Raw genomic sequence first — 17,582 nt, 5'->3', positions numbered from 1 at the left:
CATATTTCAAATGGCGTTCAAATATTAAAGTCAATTCATTCCCACAATTAGTTAATATATTATTGTTTTTTAAGAAAATCAATTTTTTTGAAATTCATTTATCATTCTAGATAAAAGAAAATTTTTTTACAAGCAAAATTGATAAATAGCAACAATTTTCATTAATTAATTTAAAAAATTGGTTTTCTCAATAGAAAATATTTTATAAAACAAAAATTGTTATTATTTTGTCTAATCGAATCTATTTTGTTTTTAATTATTAAACAATCTGCGTCCTTATGATCAAAATTTAATTTAATTTTTTTAATTAAGTAGTTCTTAATGCAATTATTATCAAATATATTTTAGGTTGTCTTAGTACTCCTTCCAATTAATGAGAAAAATTATTTTGCCTCCATTGATTTATTATTTACTATCACGGTGAATTGAACTCAGAAACACGATATTTATTTCAAATTTAATAAAAAAAATTTCTAAATTGTGAAGAAAAAATTTTTAATATTTTTCTCATTTGTTAACAACTTGTGACTTGTGCTAGCAAATTTTTGCTATGTACTTTTTTATTCCTAAAGAAATAGTGTTTTTCTAGCCAAAATTTTTTGATACTGTTCATTCACGTTTAGCGCGAAAAATAACGATTTAGTTGATTTTGTTTTACCTGATTGTAAATGAGGTTGAAAATTATCAGGCTAGCAGCTAAATGTCTTAATTGTTGTATGAATGAAATTCAACGACTGTTGTTTTGGAGCGAAAAATTGTTTATTATTCCACAATTTATGTTTTAACTTGTGTTTGGAGACGTTTGGATTACAAGCAAATGTTGGCCTACTGGTTAATTAGTTTAAAAATTGTATTTTTTGTAATTTAGCCCCCTATCAATTAGAAGTCAACTTAAATCAGAGGCTTTTTTACATATGCTATAAAATTTTTCCGAACCTATTACTCTAAAGCAGCTGGTTATATTTTCTTCTTAAAGGCTGATATGGATTTCTGTTCTTTGTTTTGACTTGCATCGCCGACTCCAGCTTAAACTTTCCATTAATAAATTATAGCAAAAAAAAAATTATCGGTAAAATTTAAAGCTTTGCTCATATTGATAGCAAAAGGATTTCATATCAAAAGGACTTTCAAAATATTAAAAAATTTTTTTATTTGTTAAATACACTGTACGCAAAACTATTTAAATTAAGTACTACTTGATAAACTAGCCATTAACAATTCCATTTTGTGTAGAAAATTTCTACCCTCCATTTTTTCTAATCGTAATTCACGATATGAACTGCATAAATGTTCCCATTTACGTTCAGTTACTAGGCGCCCTGGAAAGAAGTCGGGTCTAGGTGACTGTGCAATGGAGACTTGAACACCTGCTTGTGGTTCACATCGAACGGCAATAAGACGATCACCTGAAATTTAACAATACATATTGTTAATAATTATAATTATTACTGCTGTATTTGTAATGGGCTCAGTTACATAAACTTGTGAAAAATGTGCAAAAATTGACGCTATTATTGACTCTTGTTTGTCCGATACAAATCTTATAATTGAATAGCATGGGCATTGTAATTACTGAGTGCTCGAGTACAAATTTTTGCAGTTTTTCTTCAGTATATACAATTGTGCATGATATATTGTACATAAACTAACCAATTGGTGATGCTAAAATACAGGAACTTGCATTTCCAAGTGGTTCAACAGCACCAATTCCTAAATGATTACTGTTAGCTAAAAATTGCCATCCCATACATTTAGCCAATGCTTGTACAGCTAAAATTTGATGTTGATTAATGTGACAAAATATTAAGTCTCTTAATTCTTGTGGTTCGTAGCTCATATGCATTACTCTGCCATCACGGCACACACATTTTAAACTTTTTTCACCGACATGAACAACCAAAGATGTTCTACAAACAGCATCATACCCGTGTGTCATTATATTAATTTTGACACAAGCTTGTGTTGGACTATTTAATGCATTCCAATGTGAAACAATCAATGGATCTTTAACTTCTTTAGCAATTGTATCCAAAACATATTCTGTACGTTTACGCATGAAAAAATGTTGAGCTTGTTGAATTATTTGCTCTAGAAGTGTTTGCGATTTACTCATTTCTAAGAGTTCATAACGATCGGAGGCATTGGGACCGGCAATACAACGTCGTTTACTTGGACCCAAAGGTCCGGATGAAGGATGTGGAAAGGGATGATGCGTATTTTTATGGTGAACTTCTCGTAATAATTGATGCAGTGAATGTTCTAACACATGATCATGCTCAATTTTTGATGGAGATTGATTTGATTGTTTTTTATCGGTTCCAGTTGAATGGCATAAACCAATAATTAATTGAATTCCGGGTAAGACCTAAAAATAATTTTTAGAATTTAATATTTAATCTAGAAAGGATTAATAGCATTACTCTTGGTGACGAAAAAATTATAAAAGAATTAATTTTTATCGACATTGTAAACTTAAAGAACTTTGGTACTTTATTGTGTCAATGGAATTAATTCAATTATAAATTTTCTAACTAACGGGTCTGCTTGTAAAATTGAAACTAACATTTGCCATAATTTGATTTCCAACCACCATGTGAGGAATAGGTGCTTGCAATTGAACAGCTTCTTTTGCTAATTGATTAAAGAGTTCTTTACAAAATAAAACATTTTGTGCAGCTTCAAGTTTTTGTTGCCAATGAATATCTGGATTTGTAGCTGTGGGTCCAGATCCTAATAAATTAATCTGAGCACTACATAAATCTTCTTGATCTGAAATATTAAATGGGATATAAGCGTTAATATAAACATTATTTTAACATTCAGATTTAGCGTTAATGTTAGCATAAAATAGTACTACCTTTTTGGCACAGAACCTCTATATAGGCAACGCCCTGCAATTCTGAAGGAACGGTTACCCGTAAAGCTGAATTACTTTTTGGGGCAGGTGTAGCTGGAGCACCAGGCAATGGACTCTGAGGAGGACTAGGTATAGGTTTGTCATCTTCCTCAGCTTTAGTAACTTCAAACATCCCTGTTTGATTATATTTCGACCCAGCAGTTCTATAACTTAAATCTCCAATAATAGAATTTGAAACTTTTTTCAAACGCCAATTTTGTCTTAGCCTTAACAATTCAATATGAAAATCGGGAGTAGTACGATTGCGATTACTTAATTCATTTTGAGAATTGCGTAAGCGTTCAGATCCAGTAAGTAAAACACTTGCAGCACCAGCCAATGCTTTTTTTCGAGCATAAATTTGAACCATAGGCTTTGTTTCAACTTGTTCTTGTGGAACGGGGTCAAACACCATGTATCGTTTTTCTTTTGCAATTGCAAGCACATCTGCAAGTACACAAATTTCAGTATGTGCACTACGCAGTTTATTCCGTACAGAGTCCCATGGCCATAAACTAGATTGAAATGAATCTTTACTGTCTTCTTCCAGATTTGGTTTCACATCACCGTTTGTTTCAGTCGGCTCCTTCTTGACTGTAACTTCTGTATCACTTGTTTTACTAAAGTCAATTCTTTGTGCGAACTTTGATAGACTTTCAGAGAGTGTAAGTGGGCTATATTAAAATCAAGAATTATTGTTTAAAATTTATTTGAAGGACATCCTTATTTGAATTAAAAATTGGTACAACTTACGCTTGATAAATTTCTTGGCCATCATATGTAATTTCTTGGATTTGATTCTCTATCGGAGCTTCAACAGATATATTAACTGAATAAGCCATAATAATTACTTTTTGTAATTATTTATGTCATGTCTTTCAAGTGAGATCAATTTGACATGTCTTTTTGTTTTCTTATAAACAGTCACTGAACTCTAATTTATATTTTACCGGATATTACTTATACGCATAGACGTATCAAATAAATATAGACTGTTAATACACCCGGAATGTAACACAAAAATGTCATTCACCGGTAAAACTGGAAATTACCTTTTTTATTAATTTTTTGGCCTTCGTAAATACCCAAAGAATAAACTATGTAATTTTTAATTTTTTTAAATTTATTATTATAATATTAAATTAAAAATTATTACAAAAAAATTAAATTAACTCTAGTTTTTAGAAAATCATACTTTTATTTATAAAAACTTTTAGTTATAAGGATTGAATTAAAAAATAAATAAAATAGCCAAAAAACCGAGATTTCACTTCGAAAATCGGAGATTCCGATCCAAAATCAGATCTGATAGCCCTAATTGAGATATCTAAATATTTTATAATGTTTCTTCTTAAAAATATAAATTTTAGTGTATTAATCATAGTCTAAATAATAAAAGATAAATTATTCCACCTTATAAAAGAAGTAAAAGTTTATTGCTTGTGGTCACCGTATCGCATTTATACTTTTTAACATTATGTGAGTAAGATAAAATTTTATGGTTGTAAGTCTATGAGTATATGATTTATCTTCTCTCTGAACCGCTATGACCAAAGCATTCTTAGTTAAATTTTTTATCAATAGATGGCAATGTAAAGTTAACACAACATACGTTAACGCATTCCAGTACGTACATTTTGACATTCGGTAATATGTAAGTTTGTCGATTATAACATTGATGTCGCTAGTATGTTACTAAAGCTTACGTAAATCAAACTAATAGAACGGAACCAGGATTTCTAAACTAATTTCAGAAGTTTTCCAAAAAATTAACTGCTATTAACTTTTTGGTATCATTTAAAACCGAGTATTTAATAATTTAAACAAATTTTACTTTTTGTAAACTTTTGTCATAATCAACGTAAATTCAATTTAGGATTTTTTTTATCTTGAAATAAAATAAATTCAAAATGTAACTAGGTTCCTTAATAAAATATAGGTGTATGTATAACATTTATTAATATTATTATTTATGTTTTGTTATACATAAGCGTGTATATATACAAAAACGGACGATTGCATCAATCTTTTTACGAAGTTTATCCAAATAAAATACAAATAGCAACGATAAATCAATCCGAAACGAAACCTGTCACAAGTTGTTTTAGTGAAAAGTAAAATGTTGTTCCTAAAAATATTTTACTTGAATATAATAGGAAAAAATGTATGTAGGTATATACTATGTATAAGTATCCCATATTATATAATGCGTATATATTCACTCGATAGCGATTAATTGAACAACAAGTTTCGAAAGTATCGACTGGGGAAATTACTCCGGGAAATTATTCCCCATAAACGATTTCAATCGATATCTTAGAAACGAGTCACTTTATGGACAAAGTGACCCGATTTTTGAATTAAAATTATTATAGAAATGATTTATTCGGATACAACAAATTTTCCCGATTTTTTGCAATTTTCTTAACGGTAAAAAATCAAGAAATATCAATGGAATGTGATAAGAAAATAGCGGGTTTATTTAGCGTTTGGGTGACATAAAGTCTTAAATATTATCCAAAAATCTTTTGTTTAGGAACAATTCTAAAGATAAGCCGGAAAATAATAAGTTAATCGTCAAATGTGCTGCATTTGTATGTTTTTAATGTATGTTTTTAATGATAATTATCATCAAAAAAACATTCAAAAGCAATTAACTGCATGTAATAATCCAAAGACCTCGAAAATTTGGTTAATTTTAAGATTGACCGACAAGATTCTGAATTGTCTGAATAATTTTCTCCGGGATATCATCCCTCGTATACGATTTTAGCCGATATCCGAAAAACTGCTTGTCCAATTGTCAAAGGGTCCCACTTTTTGAAATTTTGTAGCAATTATTTAAAAAAATGATGATTTTATTCAAATCAGGGAAATTTCCCTGTATTTTTGTAATTTTTTTAGAGTAGGTAATTGAAAAAATCCTTTTTGAAAAAATCGAAAAATCCTCTTTGGAGAAATGCTATTTTAGCCACGAGCTATCTGAAAGATTACTTAAAATATTTTACTTTCCTTTTTGGTGAAGGCTAATGACTTGACAGCTCTTCTCTGGCCATGACCACGCTGCTCCATTAATATCCAGCAAAAAATATTAAACTTAACAGGATTTCTTGGTAAGAAAAAAAGTTCTTTAGTTACACGTTATCGTGTAAGCATGCACGGAGTAAAATATACGATTACACATACAATATTAGTTTTTTTAGTGTTTGCTTTATTCGGTGATATGGGATAAAAGATGATCTATTAACTTTATTATTGCCAATAACGTGGATAACGAAGATTTTTTTTTATCTCTATATTACTTAAAACTATCCGATCAATTAGACGAAAACAATTAATTGATAAAAAAGCATTTTTTTTATTAACGGGTTTTATGAGGCTTTACTAATTCATTGATTTACAGACAAAAGATATTAATTGAGAATAAAATTTAATAGATTTGAGGAAAATTTTAATACTTTTGATCTCCGATGAAAAACGAGTGATGCTATATATTTTTTTAATATTTTCCTTGTATATGGTATCTTACGTCTTAATCGGATTAACCGATTTTAATGTGGTTTATACTTTCTGATATTACATAAAGAAAAATGAAAATAGTCCAGATACGACTATTGTACCCCATTTGTTTCCGTAAGCCAGGATACCTCTGTGGTAATCCATATGATCTCTTTCTTAAAGTAACATGTCTAGCTTTTTCATGCTTTAAGCGATTCAATAATGTTCTGCTTTTCTTAATTGACTTTAATTTCATATTTCTCCATTACATACTAAGTAACACCCAACATTTGCCGAAAAAAGTTACTACTTAAATCATAGTACATTTTTTGGTTTATCAAGACTTATGCCTAATGTTTATTTTTTAATTCAAATTTAAGGTTGATCTCAAAAAATGAATGTATGAAAATATTAGATACTTACGTTTCAATTTTTAGGGTGGATTCTGTTAGAACTTAGACGAAAAATTAGACAAAAATTAAGAATAAAATTTTTCGATAGATACCATAGTTTTTGAGATATTGATGCCTAAATATTTCGAGAAAATCTTTTTACATAAGAAAAAACTAACAAATGCCATTCATTTTACCACTTTAAATGTATTTTAAGGATAAACGAGTGCCGTTGTAATATTTTCTTTACAGGAAAAAATTTACCTGCTCATAAAGGACACTAATGAGAATGCATATAGATGATTTAAAGATGATCTTAAGAAATTGTGATTTTTGGAAACGCTCTTAAGTCACCTATAAAATATTTAGAAGACTTCTTTAGAAGAATCTTATCCTAACTTGTATATGTAATATTATAAATGCGAAAATAGATCTGTCTGTTACGTTTTCACACCTAAACCGTTGAACCATTTTTGATAAATTTGGGTATAAAGATAGACGGGACTTTTTCCTAAGAAAATAAGCTACTTTTTGTTCCGAAAAAAAAGTTTCGTTTAGTATTCATAGATTAGAATATGATGATAGTCTTTGTTTTTACATTTCATATTTTTCTATTTTAAGAATTTAATGGAGATTGATGAAAGATTGGAGAAAAAATTCAAAACTCGAACTAATTATTCTACACAGAAAAAGTCGCCGTTCTATATATATTTCGCCGATATTTTCGCCGTTCTATATCTCTCTGTCTATGTATATTTGTAGCTGGGTATTGCGCGTAAAATGTATTTATATCCTTTTATTGGGGTTTTAATTTTATCATGATTTAGTTTTATAATTAACGAAAGTAATTTTAATTTACCAGACAGAAATTCTTACATCATCTCAAATTGAGTTCAAAAAAAAAAAAAAAAAAAATTTGAAATTCAGTCGCCGTCAACTCGTATCAGAAAATTGACTGCTACTACAATCATCTTAGGGTTTCACCTCGGAATCTAAAGTAATAAGCCGAATTTTTGTACAAACCTTTATTTTGATAGTACAAATTTTGTCTCAAAAGTCACATATGATCTTAGATATTCAAGGTCAATTAGTTTTTTGTGAATATCTCGTTTCTTTTGCCTTCCATCGTATTAACATTTATTATAAAAGTTGTAGAAAATACTTATTAATTATTAAATACTACTTAAATAATTATTTAATACCTTATATTTATAAATATCGATCCTGCACTAGGGTACGTATCGCTGAGATACTGTTTGTCTGAAAGCTTTTTTTATACGTTGGACCGTTTTTGAAATAGAGAGATATAAATATATGGTATCAACAAACTATTTAAGTAGTGTTTAATCGTTAATTAAGTGAAAAAATTGTATAATAGACAAGGCCAATCGTGAATATCGGTCTATTATGCGGTTTTTTCCATAATTATTCATTAAATACTAACTACATAAATAATTATTATTTACCTTATATTTATAAATAGTGACCCAGCACTGAAGTACGTTAAGCTAAGCGCAACACCTTCTGCGCCCTCTATTTCAAAAATGGTTCAACATACAAAAAGAAGTTTCAGGCAAAATTTGTAGAAAATTTTATCCTCTATATTTTATCTTTTATAATGAATGTTAATACGATGGAAGGCAAAAGAAACGAGATATTCACAAAAAACTGATTTTCGAGATTTTTGACCTTGAATATCTAACGATGCGCACGCGGGATCATAAATGACTTCTGAGACAAAATTTTGACTATCAAAATAAAGGTTTGTAGAAAAATTCAGCTTATTCCGTTAGATTCCGAGGTTGATCACTTATTTTGACTAAGATGATCGGGTTATGCATTCATTTCCATGATAATCTTAAATAAATCATTTTGTATACGAAAACTTATAGAATTTTCTATTTAAACAGATGCATGTTATGTGTATCCATATTGAATTTTTTGATTGATTTCTATACATATATACCTACTACATATACATAAAATACTATTTCATATTACATAATAAAGTATTTATTTTAACAAATATAATTTATTTTCTTTTCGAGAAAAATATTTTCCTTTATTTATTTTCTTTTACTTCACACTTTCAGTTGATATTAGTTGTAAGTTTCTTTTAATATAATTTTCTTTATATATAGAATGCTTTTTATTTGACCTAAATATTTTTGTAAGATCTGTAGAGAATAAATTATATATGAAATTTTTCTTATAAAAATGGATTGTCATATTAGATCAGGAAATACTCGTAAATATAAAAAATTACCTGGAAAATTTTTGAATAAGAAAATTTTTTGTAGAAAGGTATAAAATTAAGCCTCCTATTCCTAAAATTGCGATTCCAGAATGGGAACACTTGAACATCTACATAACAAAAAGTTCTATCAATTATTATTTTACAAAAAAAATTTTAAGGAACAAATCTGCTCAAAACTTAAAGTAAACCCTGATTACAAAGCAGCTATAAAAATTACTTTATAGTACATAGTTCTATACTTATATTTGTTAAGAGTTATAGAAGAAATGGAATTTTGATTTGATAATTCGAAATCTGGATTTATTTTAAGTTTTGAAAAGATTTGCTCCTTAATTTAAAAAAATAAAAAACAAAATAAACGACAGTACTACTATCTTCAAAAAATTAAAAAACTACATAATTTATGTAGTTTTAGTTATGGAAAATAAGTTAATTAGGTGATAAATTTAAGCAATAATTAATTATGAATATAAATTTATTATTTTATATCACAATCTAGATAAGATTTTGGTGGAAAGGCTCCGATACGAAAAAAGGGCCCTAGGTAGACTTAGATTTACGAAGATTAAAAATAAAAATTTTCAGATTTGTGGGAGTGATCTCCAGATTTTGAATTGCCAGTTCTAAAAGGAAATTTTGGATTTATGATCCAATTTGTGCCTATGAAAAAACGCACACCACGAACCACTCTTTTATAAAACTTGTCGCTTAAGCCGAAAAAATTCAGACAACAAATTTTCGTTTCTTAAACAACTTTTTGTAAATCCGCTTTGCTATAATTTTGGCTCAAGTCTTTAATTAGGTATACATTTAACTGATAATATATAATACATACAGTAAGTATATTATACGGATATAATATCTATTATTTTACAAGCTTTTTTTTTAACTTGCAATGTATGTACATATGTATGTATGTATGTATGTGTATGTATGAATGAATGTATGCTCCAGGTGGAATCATGCAACTCAATTTTGAAGTAGTTATCGCCAACCGATTGATCTAAAATTTTACATGCACGTTTAGTTTGGAAGACATGCATGGTAAGGTAAGCGGCGTTCTGATTTTCCCATCGGTTCTACCATATTTGATATATGTATATTAATTAATACAAGAAATTGCAAATTTTAATAAAAAAACATTTTTAAGGATAAGCTTTTATTGCACTAAGAAGTAGAAAATAATTTTGACTATGAATCACTCATACACGACTGTTTGTAAAAGCTTGAGGCGCTCAATATCAAGAATGAATCGAAATATAAGTGGGTATGTGGAGTGAAAGAGGCACTCCGGATAATTTTTTTATTTTAAATTTAGCGCCTCAAGCAAGCTAGGACGCAGGTTATGACAAAAATTTGGTGTCCATTTTCTCCAAAACTATACAAGATATTGAAATGAAAATTTGCAGGTACCTCCAATTAGTGGTATTTTCAAAGAATCTCGAAAAACAAAAAAATTTCTAGAAAATACTCCCGATTATTTTTGAAATTTTTGTAAACCAAAACAAATGGCGGTCAAGAGGCTGCCATAATAGTGTTGATGTTTTAAACTTTTGTAATTTATTAAAAATTATGCAAACACTGACATTCAACACTTTCAATACAGGACATTTCAACAATTAATTCAGTCAATTGTTTGTTTTCACTTGTTATTTCAATAATTTAATCATAATTATATGAAAAAGCTATAGATTGATAGTTAATTTGGTATTTGGTATTTGGTATTTTAAAAATTATTTCTGCTGCAATTATTGTAAAAGTACAGGTGGAAACGCAGAGCAGCAGCGTTAAGGTATTTTAATAATTTTGAAATTTGCCCTATATTTTTAATTTTTCTAACACATTAATGGCGAGCGTTATTGTGCAACTTCAAAAAAGGGCGAAATATTCAATTCATATTCAAAAATTTGTTTTACGAAACACTCTGACGATTGGTTTACTATCAAATATGTATATTACAGATTTTGATTATCCAAACTTTAACCTTCGTAGGGTGCTTTAGGGCCTATCAAACACTCATGACCATTATTCCTAACCTAGTTCTAGTACTATAAACTTTAGTCGATGTAATTGATTATTGGGATATATGAGTTTTTTGTTTTTGTACATGTATTGACAAAAACATTTCTTCAGATTTTTTCCCCCCAGAAAAATGAGTGCAATTTTAGATAAGATGATAAGCATAGCTCTGATATCTACCACATTTTATTTTTTAAAACGTAGTAGAAGAAGAATCCTTCGTTATTTTTTTTCCATTTTCTTTATTTTTTCGAACATAATGTATATAAATTTTTTTGTTATTCAGAAAATGAATAATTCAGAACTTATACATTTCTCTAATAGAAGTTCAATACATTTGGCGCAAAGAAAATAATAGGTATTACGAATGTAAACGAATCAAACCGAAGGAAAATGGGCGTCGGTTTTGGTATTATACACACACTTATATTATACTGCGATGATAGAATTTGCTATGCGCGGCGTCGTCATTCACATTGCGATCGGCGGCAGAGTACCAAAGGAGAAGAAGGAACAAGGTAGGTTTGAGGTGGTAGTGGTGGGGGAAGGGGGTTAGTAAGAGAAGAGGTGTACATATATAATATCTCTCTGTATTCAATAGTTGTTAAAGTAAGAGGTAATATAAATGTGTGTTCGATTCCTCTCAATACTTACGTACTCCCTGTGATCATACCACTGCAGTTTTTATACTTTTAGTAATAACGGACATTCAGTTTCATCACCCAGAGCTTTTATAATGTCTTTCTAGAAGTTTAATTTCAATATTTCCAATACCTATGCATTTTAGTAGTATTTTTTTTTTTTTTTATATAGTCTGTTTCTAAGTGTACTCGGTGTAACAGTTTGAGCTATATGGAAAAATTTAACATAATAAATTTAATGTATTATAACTTTTTGTTTTTTATAGTATTTGACATGGTCTGTCATATTATGACCTGTGTATGTTCTTTTGGTTCTACTTTGATATATTTTGATCATTTTTTTACAAAATACTCGACTACTGTATAAAAGAGTCCGATAAATAGATTATAAAAATTTTTTTGGAGTAATTGCGTAAAAAAGGAATAAAAACAAACAGTCGAATTGACAACCTCCTCCTTTTTTTGAAGCCGATTAAACAGCCTGATAATCAGAATGGTTTTTAGATGAAGGATCATTCACACAATGATATAACTTTGATATATAGTTTATGCGAACAGGAGAAAGAAGGATTGATATTACTTTGGCGCTATACATTTTAATTTTGTCTTAGCTTGTTCGTTTTTTTGTAAATTTTTTCAGATTGTTTCAGAAAATATGACGCAACGTGGCAAAAAGGGAGGTAGGAGTTCAAAAAAACCAAATTATACGTGATATTTGAGGTAGCCTCTTTGGACCTCAATGGAAGGGCCCCGCAATATTAGATAGGAAAATGGTTTTCTGTGAAATTTTTTCTAGCCCACCTTTAAATATTCTTTCTATCATTCTGTTCAATAGCTCTCACGACCACAAAAATTTTAACGATTAGTTTTCGAGCTACGAGCGAAAATGGTTTCTGTGAAACTTTTTCAAAAGCCCACAAAATTTTTAGACCAGAAAGTGTATGTTCATATTTTTTTCACACTCCATACAGATTGCTTTTGAATGTATATTTCACTTGTAGTCCCAAATTGAAAACTGTGGAATTTTTTTAAATCTAATACTTTTTGTTAGATAAATTTCGGTAAAAGCTAATAGAAAACCTGCAAAATTGAATAGTAGGCCAATAACAGTAGGCCTTCTTAGAAAATTCTTGAAATGAGTATCAAATGAAAGGGCATGCTGAGATAATCCGAATAACATATATGTATAAATAGAATGACAATGCATTTTCATGGCAAGCATAACACGATTTTCAGCACATACCTTTTTTTAGTTATAATTAAACAATACTTGTTCAATAAAAGTGGTAGTCACTCGTATATGACTTTTTGTAAAAGCTTGAGACGGTCCGAACTATCTTCGATATTTCATCTTGATCTCCTCCAGATTTTTGAAATAGCCATGTATGAGTGACTCATAGAAATAATTATTTTCTACTTTTTAGTACAATCAAAGATTTTACTTTATAAAGTGTTTTTTATAAAAATTTTTATTTATATTTACATTCAATAGTTTTAACACTTCTTAGAATGTAATTTAATTTGATTTTATAATATTTTTTAATGTCAGTATTATTAATTATGAAAGATGATTTGTATGTAATACTTAATATGTATGGATAGATATAATAATAATAGTAAAGATGTCTTGAACAGAAAAAATAACATATTTGATTATTTTTTTAAACTTGTTTTTAACGATGTTGTTAAACGATTAATAATTATAAAAAACTAAGTGAAGTAGAAGTAATTTTAAGTGATAAGTAATTTAAATACTTAATTTATAAATAAATATCTATTTGTTAGTATTAATATTTCAAAACAATCAACTGAAGTAAAATACTTATACTTTGTTTTTCAATGAATAATAATAATATAATATTGTGTATAGGAAATCAGTGTTATATGTAATATGAGTCGTTTCATAAACAAGAAATTATTTTTGAGCAAGGCTTTTCAAATTTTAAGCAAATCTATTTGTACAATCGACCAAGAGAAGAAGCAGCCTAAAATCGTACTACACAAGAAGTTGTTCTTTCAGAGTGACTCTGAAGATACTTAAAAATATTCATATAATTGTTCAATGGAAATTTTTAGGTTTTTTGGACGGTGATTACGCTAAATATTGATGCATTATGAATTCCTTTCGCCCGGTCAAACAGTCAACGAGGAATATTATTTGAAGGTTATGCGTCATTTGCGTAACGCTATCCGCCTAAAAAGGCCGGAATTGTGGAAAAAAAATTCATGTTTTTTACACCACGATAATGCACTATCCCATACTGCACTCACAATTTGTGACCATTTCGTCAAAAACTCAACACATATCGTTCTGCAACCACCGTATTCATCTGATTTGGCGCCGTGCGACTTCTTGCTGTTCAGTAAGCTCAAAATACCGCTCCGGGGATACCAATTTGATACGATAGAGGAGATTCAAGCCGCAGAGAAGACGGAACTGAAGGTAATCCCGAAAAGTGACTACAACCAGTGTTTCGAGGATTGGAAAATCCGTTGGCATAAGTGTATTGTATTTGGATGAATAAATAATGAATTTTCAAAATAAATACAATGTCACCTGATTTTTTGGGCACAGTAGTATATGATTGATTTGAAGATTAAATGGCTATGAACGGCATATTTCTTTAGATCTTACTGACTCTCCAATTAATCTGTTTCGATAACTTCTTCCATTTATAACCATGTATAGTTATTTTTATTTAACAGTATGGTCATTGTCGTACCTACCCGATTTTTTACGAAAGATAGTTGAGTAGTTCCATTTCATTCGAGTCAAAGCCTAAATTCTACCTAAATTTCACAAGCTAGATTTGCTAAGATATTATTCCGCCCTTACAAGTCTCACTATCTTCAAAATAGCATTCCAAAAGTGTTTTTGTAAATGTGTACACGCAATCGTTAAAGATGGAAGTAGTTTGCCTTTCAAGCTCCAATCCCTGAGATGGCAGTGTGGCTCTATCAAGAAATAATTTTAAAGAAATTTCTTAATATTGCTTCTAAAACATTCAAAATGTTTTTTGTTTCTAGAAATTAAAAAAAATATTTTATAATATTATTAAAACGTCAAGATTTCAACTAAAATAATAACTTCCCCTATATTATAACGAGTAAGTTGGTATATGTTTAAAAATATAGACCTTTTGTTATAATTTTGGTATTTTAATAATAAAATGCAATAAATATACACATTTTATAATTTGCAATAGAGTCACAGTGACGTAACGTATTGTTTATAAGTTGGCATTGTACTATAGCCTTTTAAATGTATATGGTAGGGTAATGTATTGTGCCTCGGAAACAATTTAAATTTAATCACTATCTATAGTTGCTATACAGGTAGAAATATTGCGATCTTTGAAATAACAACTATACAAACAAAGTATACTTACAAGAAAACAAGCAATCTAGAGAGTGGTTATCCATGTGCAAGATGCTTTTTTCGGCATTTAGTGTATAATACCAACATAAGCATTTCCTCCAAATGACGCCTTTTGGCTTATTAGAGGAATTTTATGAAGTATAGTCTTAACCTCTCATTTCGTTAGTCTAACTAATTTAAGTCACATTCGCCCCAAGCCAATAAAAACATTAGTTGTAGATGTTACTGAATGCTCAGAGATGTAGGTCCAAGAGAAATTTACAGGTATCCATGGTTTTAAATATTTGTGTCATAAGATTACATGTTGATTAAAGCGCTTTCAAGTATTATCGGTAGGGTTAATTCTAAGTACAATAGGTTGAGATCTATTGCGATTTTGTACCATGGTTTACATATCTTGTGCCGTGTATCACAAGTTTTTAATGATAATTGTTTCACATTCATATTCTCAGTAAAATACACGGTGTGTAGGAAGGAGGGTATCTATTTTCATTGTTATTATTTAGAAATGGCTTTAAAAAACCCGACAAGATAAATTTTGATCCTTGGAACTATACTCTCCCCTACGTTTCACCTAGGTAAGAAACGATGTTGAGTAAGCGAGAGAGAATGATACTAAGAGGACAAGGTAGTCTGTATATTTGTATCTGTAGATGTACATATATATTCATATAAATACATATTATGTATTTCACCAGGTACACTTGGATATCGTTGCCGCACTGTATAATACAGAGCTGCAGAAGAAGAGATAGAAGTGAATTACTAGGACGAATGAACGAGGTGGTTTAGTGAGGTACACCACCTTTATACACTCTGTAGAGGTGGTGTAGGTAGATTTTGTAGATAGATGATGGTGGTGAAGGTAAGTTGTTGGAGACGGCAGCCATGTTGGGAGTTTAGCAATCGCACGGTCGGTCACATTATTGATATTCTGTACTTGAAGTCTGCTTGCTGCTAGTTCATGTCACATAGACTACACTATACAACTATAAGCACTGTGTGTGCTTTTTACACCTCTAACCTCACACCTTTTTTCGGTTTGGTACTATTACTCTCTACTCTGTTGGTCCGCATTAACAAACCTCATACTCAGTTATGTTCAATTTGATATGAAGATCACCTTTCAGTATCATTCGCCTTCTCGCCACCTTTTCTAGTGCCACCAGTTAAATATATATATTTATGTTGTATATAACTGAAATTTATTTATTTATATAGGTACTTTTTAATATTTATTTATATTATTTAAAATTTCAATTAAACTTTATTATAGAAATTTTGTGTCGTTTTTTTTTCAGTATTTTTACGTTGAACAAATTAATTTATTGAAATACCAAAAAGGAACAATTGACTTCAAAATTATCTTCATCAATACTCTAGAATAAGTTTAGCTAGTAAACTTCAAAATTGTTTGGAAATGCTTCAACTCATTTGACCAAAAAGGGTACATGTACTTAAGTAAACGGTTCAGAATCATTTCTTGGTATACCAAAAATCACAATAAAAGTTAAAATAAAAGAATGAATGATACACGAGCCCAACCGTCCTGGGGTCAACACTCAACGCTTCAGTTCAGATACTTACTGGTCTGCTCATTGGCCATTGCAAACTCAATTAGCATATGTATCAAATTAATGTCATGAAGAAGAAACCGGAATACACAATGCTTGAAATCCATTCTTTCAAACGACACCGTCATTTGGAACAGACTGATTTACAATGAAGTGAAAAAAATAAAGTCTCGCCCACGGATATTATAAAGTATACTAAAACTGTATGACTTTTGGAACATCTTTGAAGCAAAGGGAGTTCAAGAGTCCAAACTAGTCGCAAAATATCTTCTAAGCCTAACTCAAATCTAAACTAATCTATCCTTCCTGAATAGATAGTTCTTGAATCGAGATAGTATTGATCGAGAGCAAGAACAAGACCAATACCATAATTATCTTAGTCTTAGTTTTGCTATTGACCATTGTATCTTGGTATTGGTCTTGGATTATTAGTTTAAGTGATTTATAAATTGAGGTAGGCACTGTAAATTTGTATTTATACTTACATTAGACTAACAAATACCTCCACATCCCTTGTCTACACTTATCCCCTTTTTGCTTTTTGTCACACTTTTGCTCATATTTCATGGATTTTTATTTTTTTTAACCAGGAACACTAATTTTTTTGAAAATAAAGTAGTCCATGGGATTCGTTGATAAAGCTGCTTTCCATAGGTGGAAGAATTTGTAAAATAGATTAAGTTTTACTTAGGAGTTAAATTTCCAAAAATCTTTCTCTAAAGCCCTTGGACTGTGCGCTAGTATATCAGTCAGTCAGTTATTAATTTATTATTTATATACAGATATCCGGTGTGGTTTGATATTTGAAAGGTTAAGCAAATGTGATATATGACTTGGTTAACTAATTGGCCTTTCTTAAGGGGTCTTAGTTTATTCACATGGATTGTAAGGATTCCTCAAAAAATATTTATTAGCGTATAAATATT

General features: G+C 29.5%; 1 protein-coding gene across 1 annotated transcript; it reads right to left on the bottom strand.

Annotated features, from left to right (window-relative positions):
* Positions 1-1,165: 1,165 nt before the first annotated feature.
* On the bottom strand, positions 1,166-3,836 carry LOC123294770 (mediator of RNA polymerase II transcription subunit 17). Its single transcript, XM_044875910.1, has 5 exons — positions 3,650-3,836; positions 2,858-3,570; positions 2,564-2,769; positions 1,651-2,365; positions 1,166-1,406 (listed from the first exon to the last, which is right to left on the bottom strand). Exons 1-5 carry the CDS (start codon positions 3,736-3,738, stop codon positions 1,186-1,188), a joined length of 1,944 nt encoding a protein of 647 aa, XP_044731845.1. The 5' UTR covers positions 3,739-3,836; the 3' UTR covers positions 1,166-1,185.
* Positions 3,837-17,582: the final 13,746 nt, after the last annotated feature.

Source organism: Chrysoperla carnea, chromosome 3 (assembly GCF_905475395.1).
Source record: "Chrysoperla carnea chromosome 3, inChrCarn1.1, whole genome shotgun sequence".
NCBI classification, from domain to species: Eukaryota; Metazoa; Arthropoda; class Insecta; order Neuroptera; family Chrysopidae; genus Chrysoperla; species Chrysoperla carnea.
Note: the sequence above shows the minus strand (reverse complement) of the source record. Positions and strands in the feature narration are given on the sequence as shown.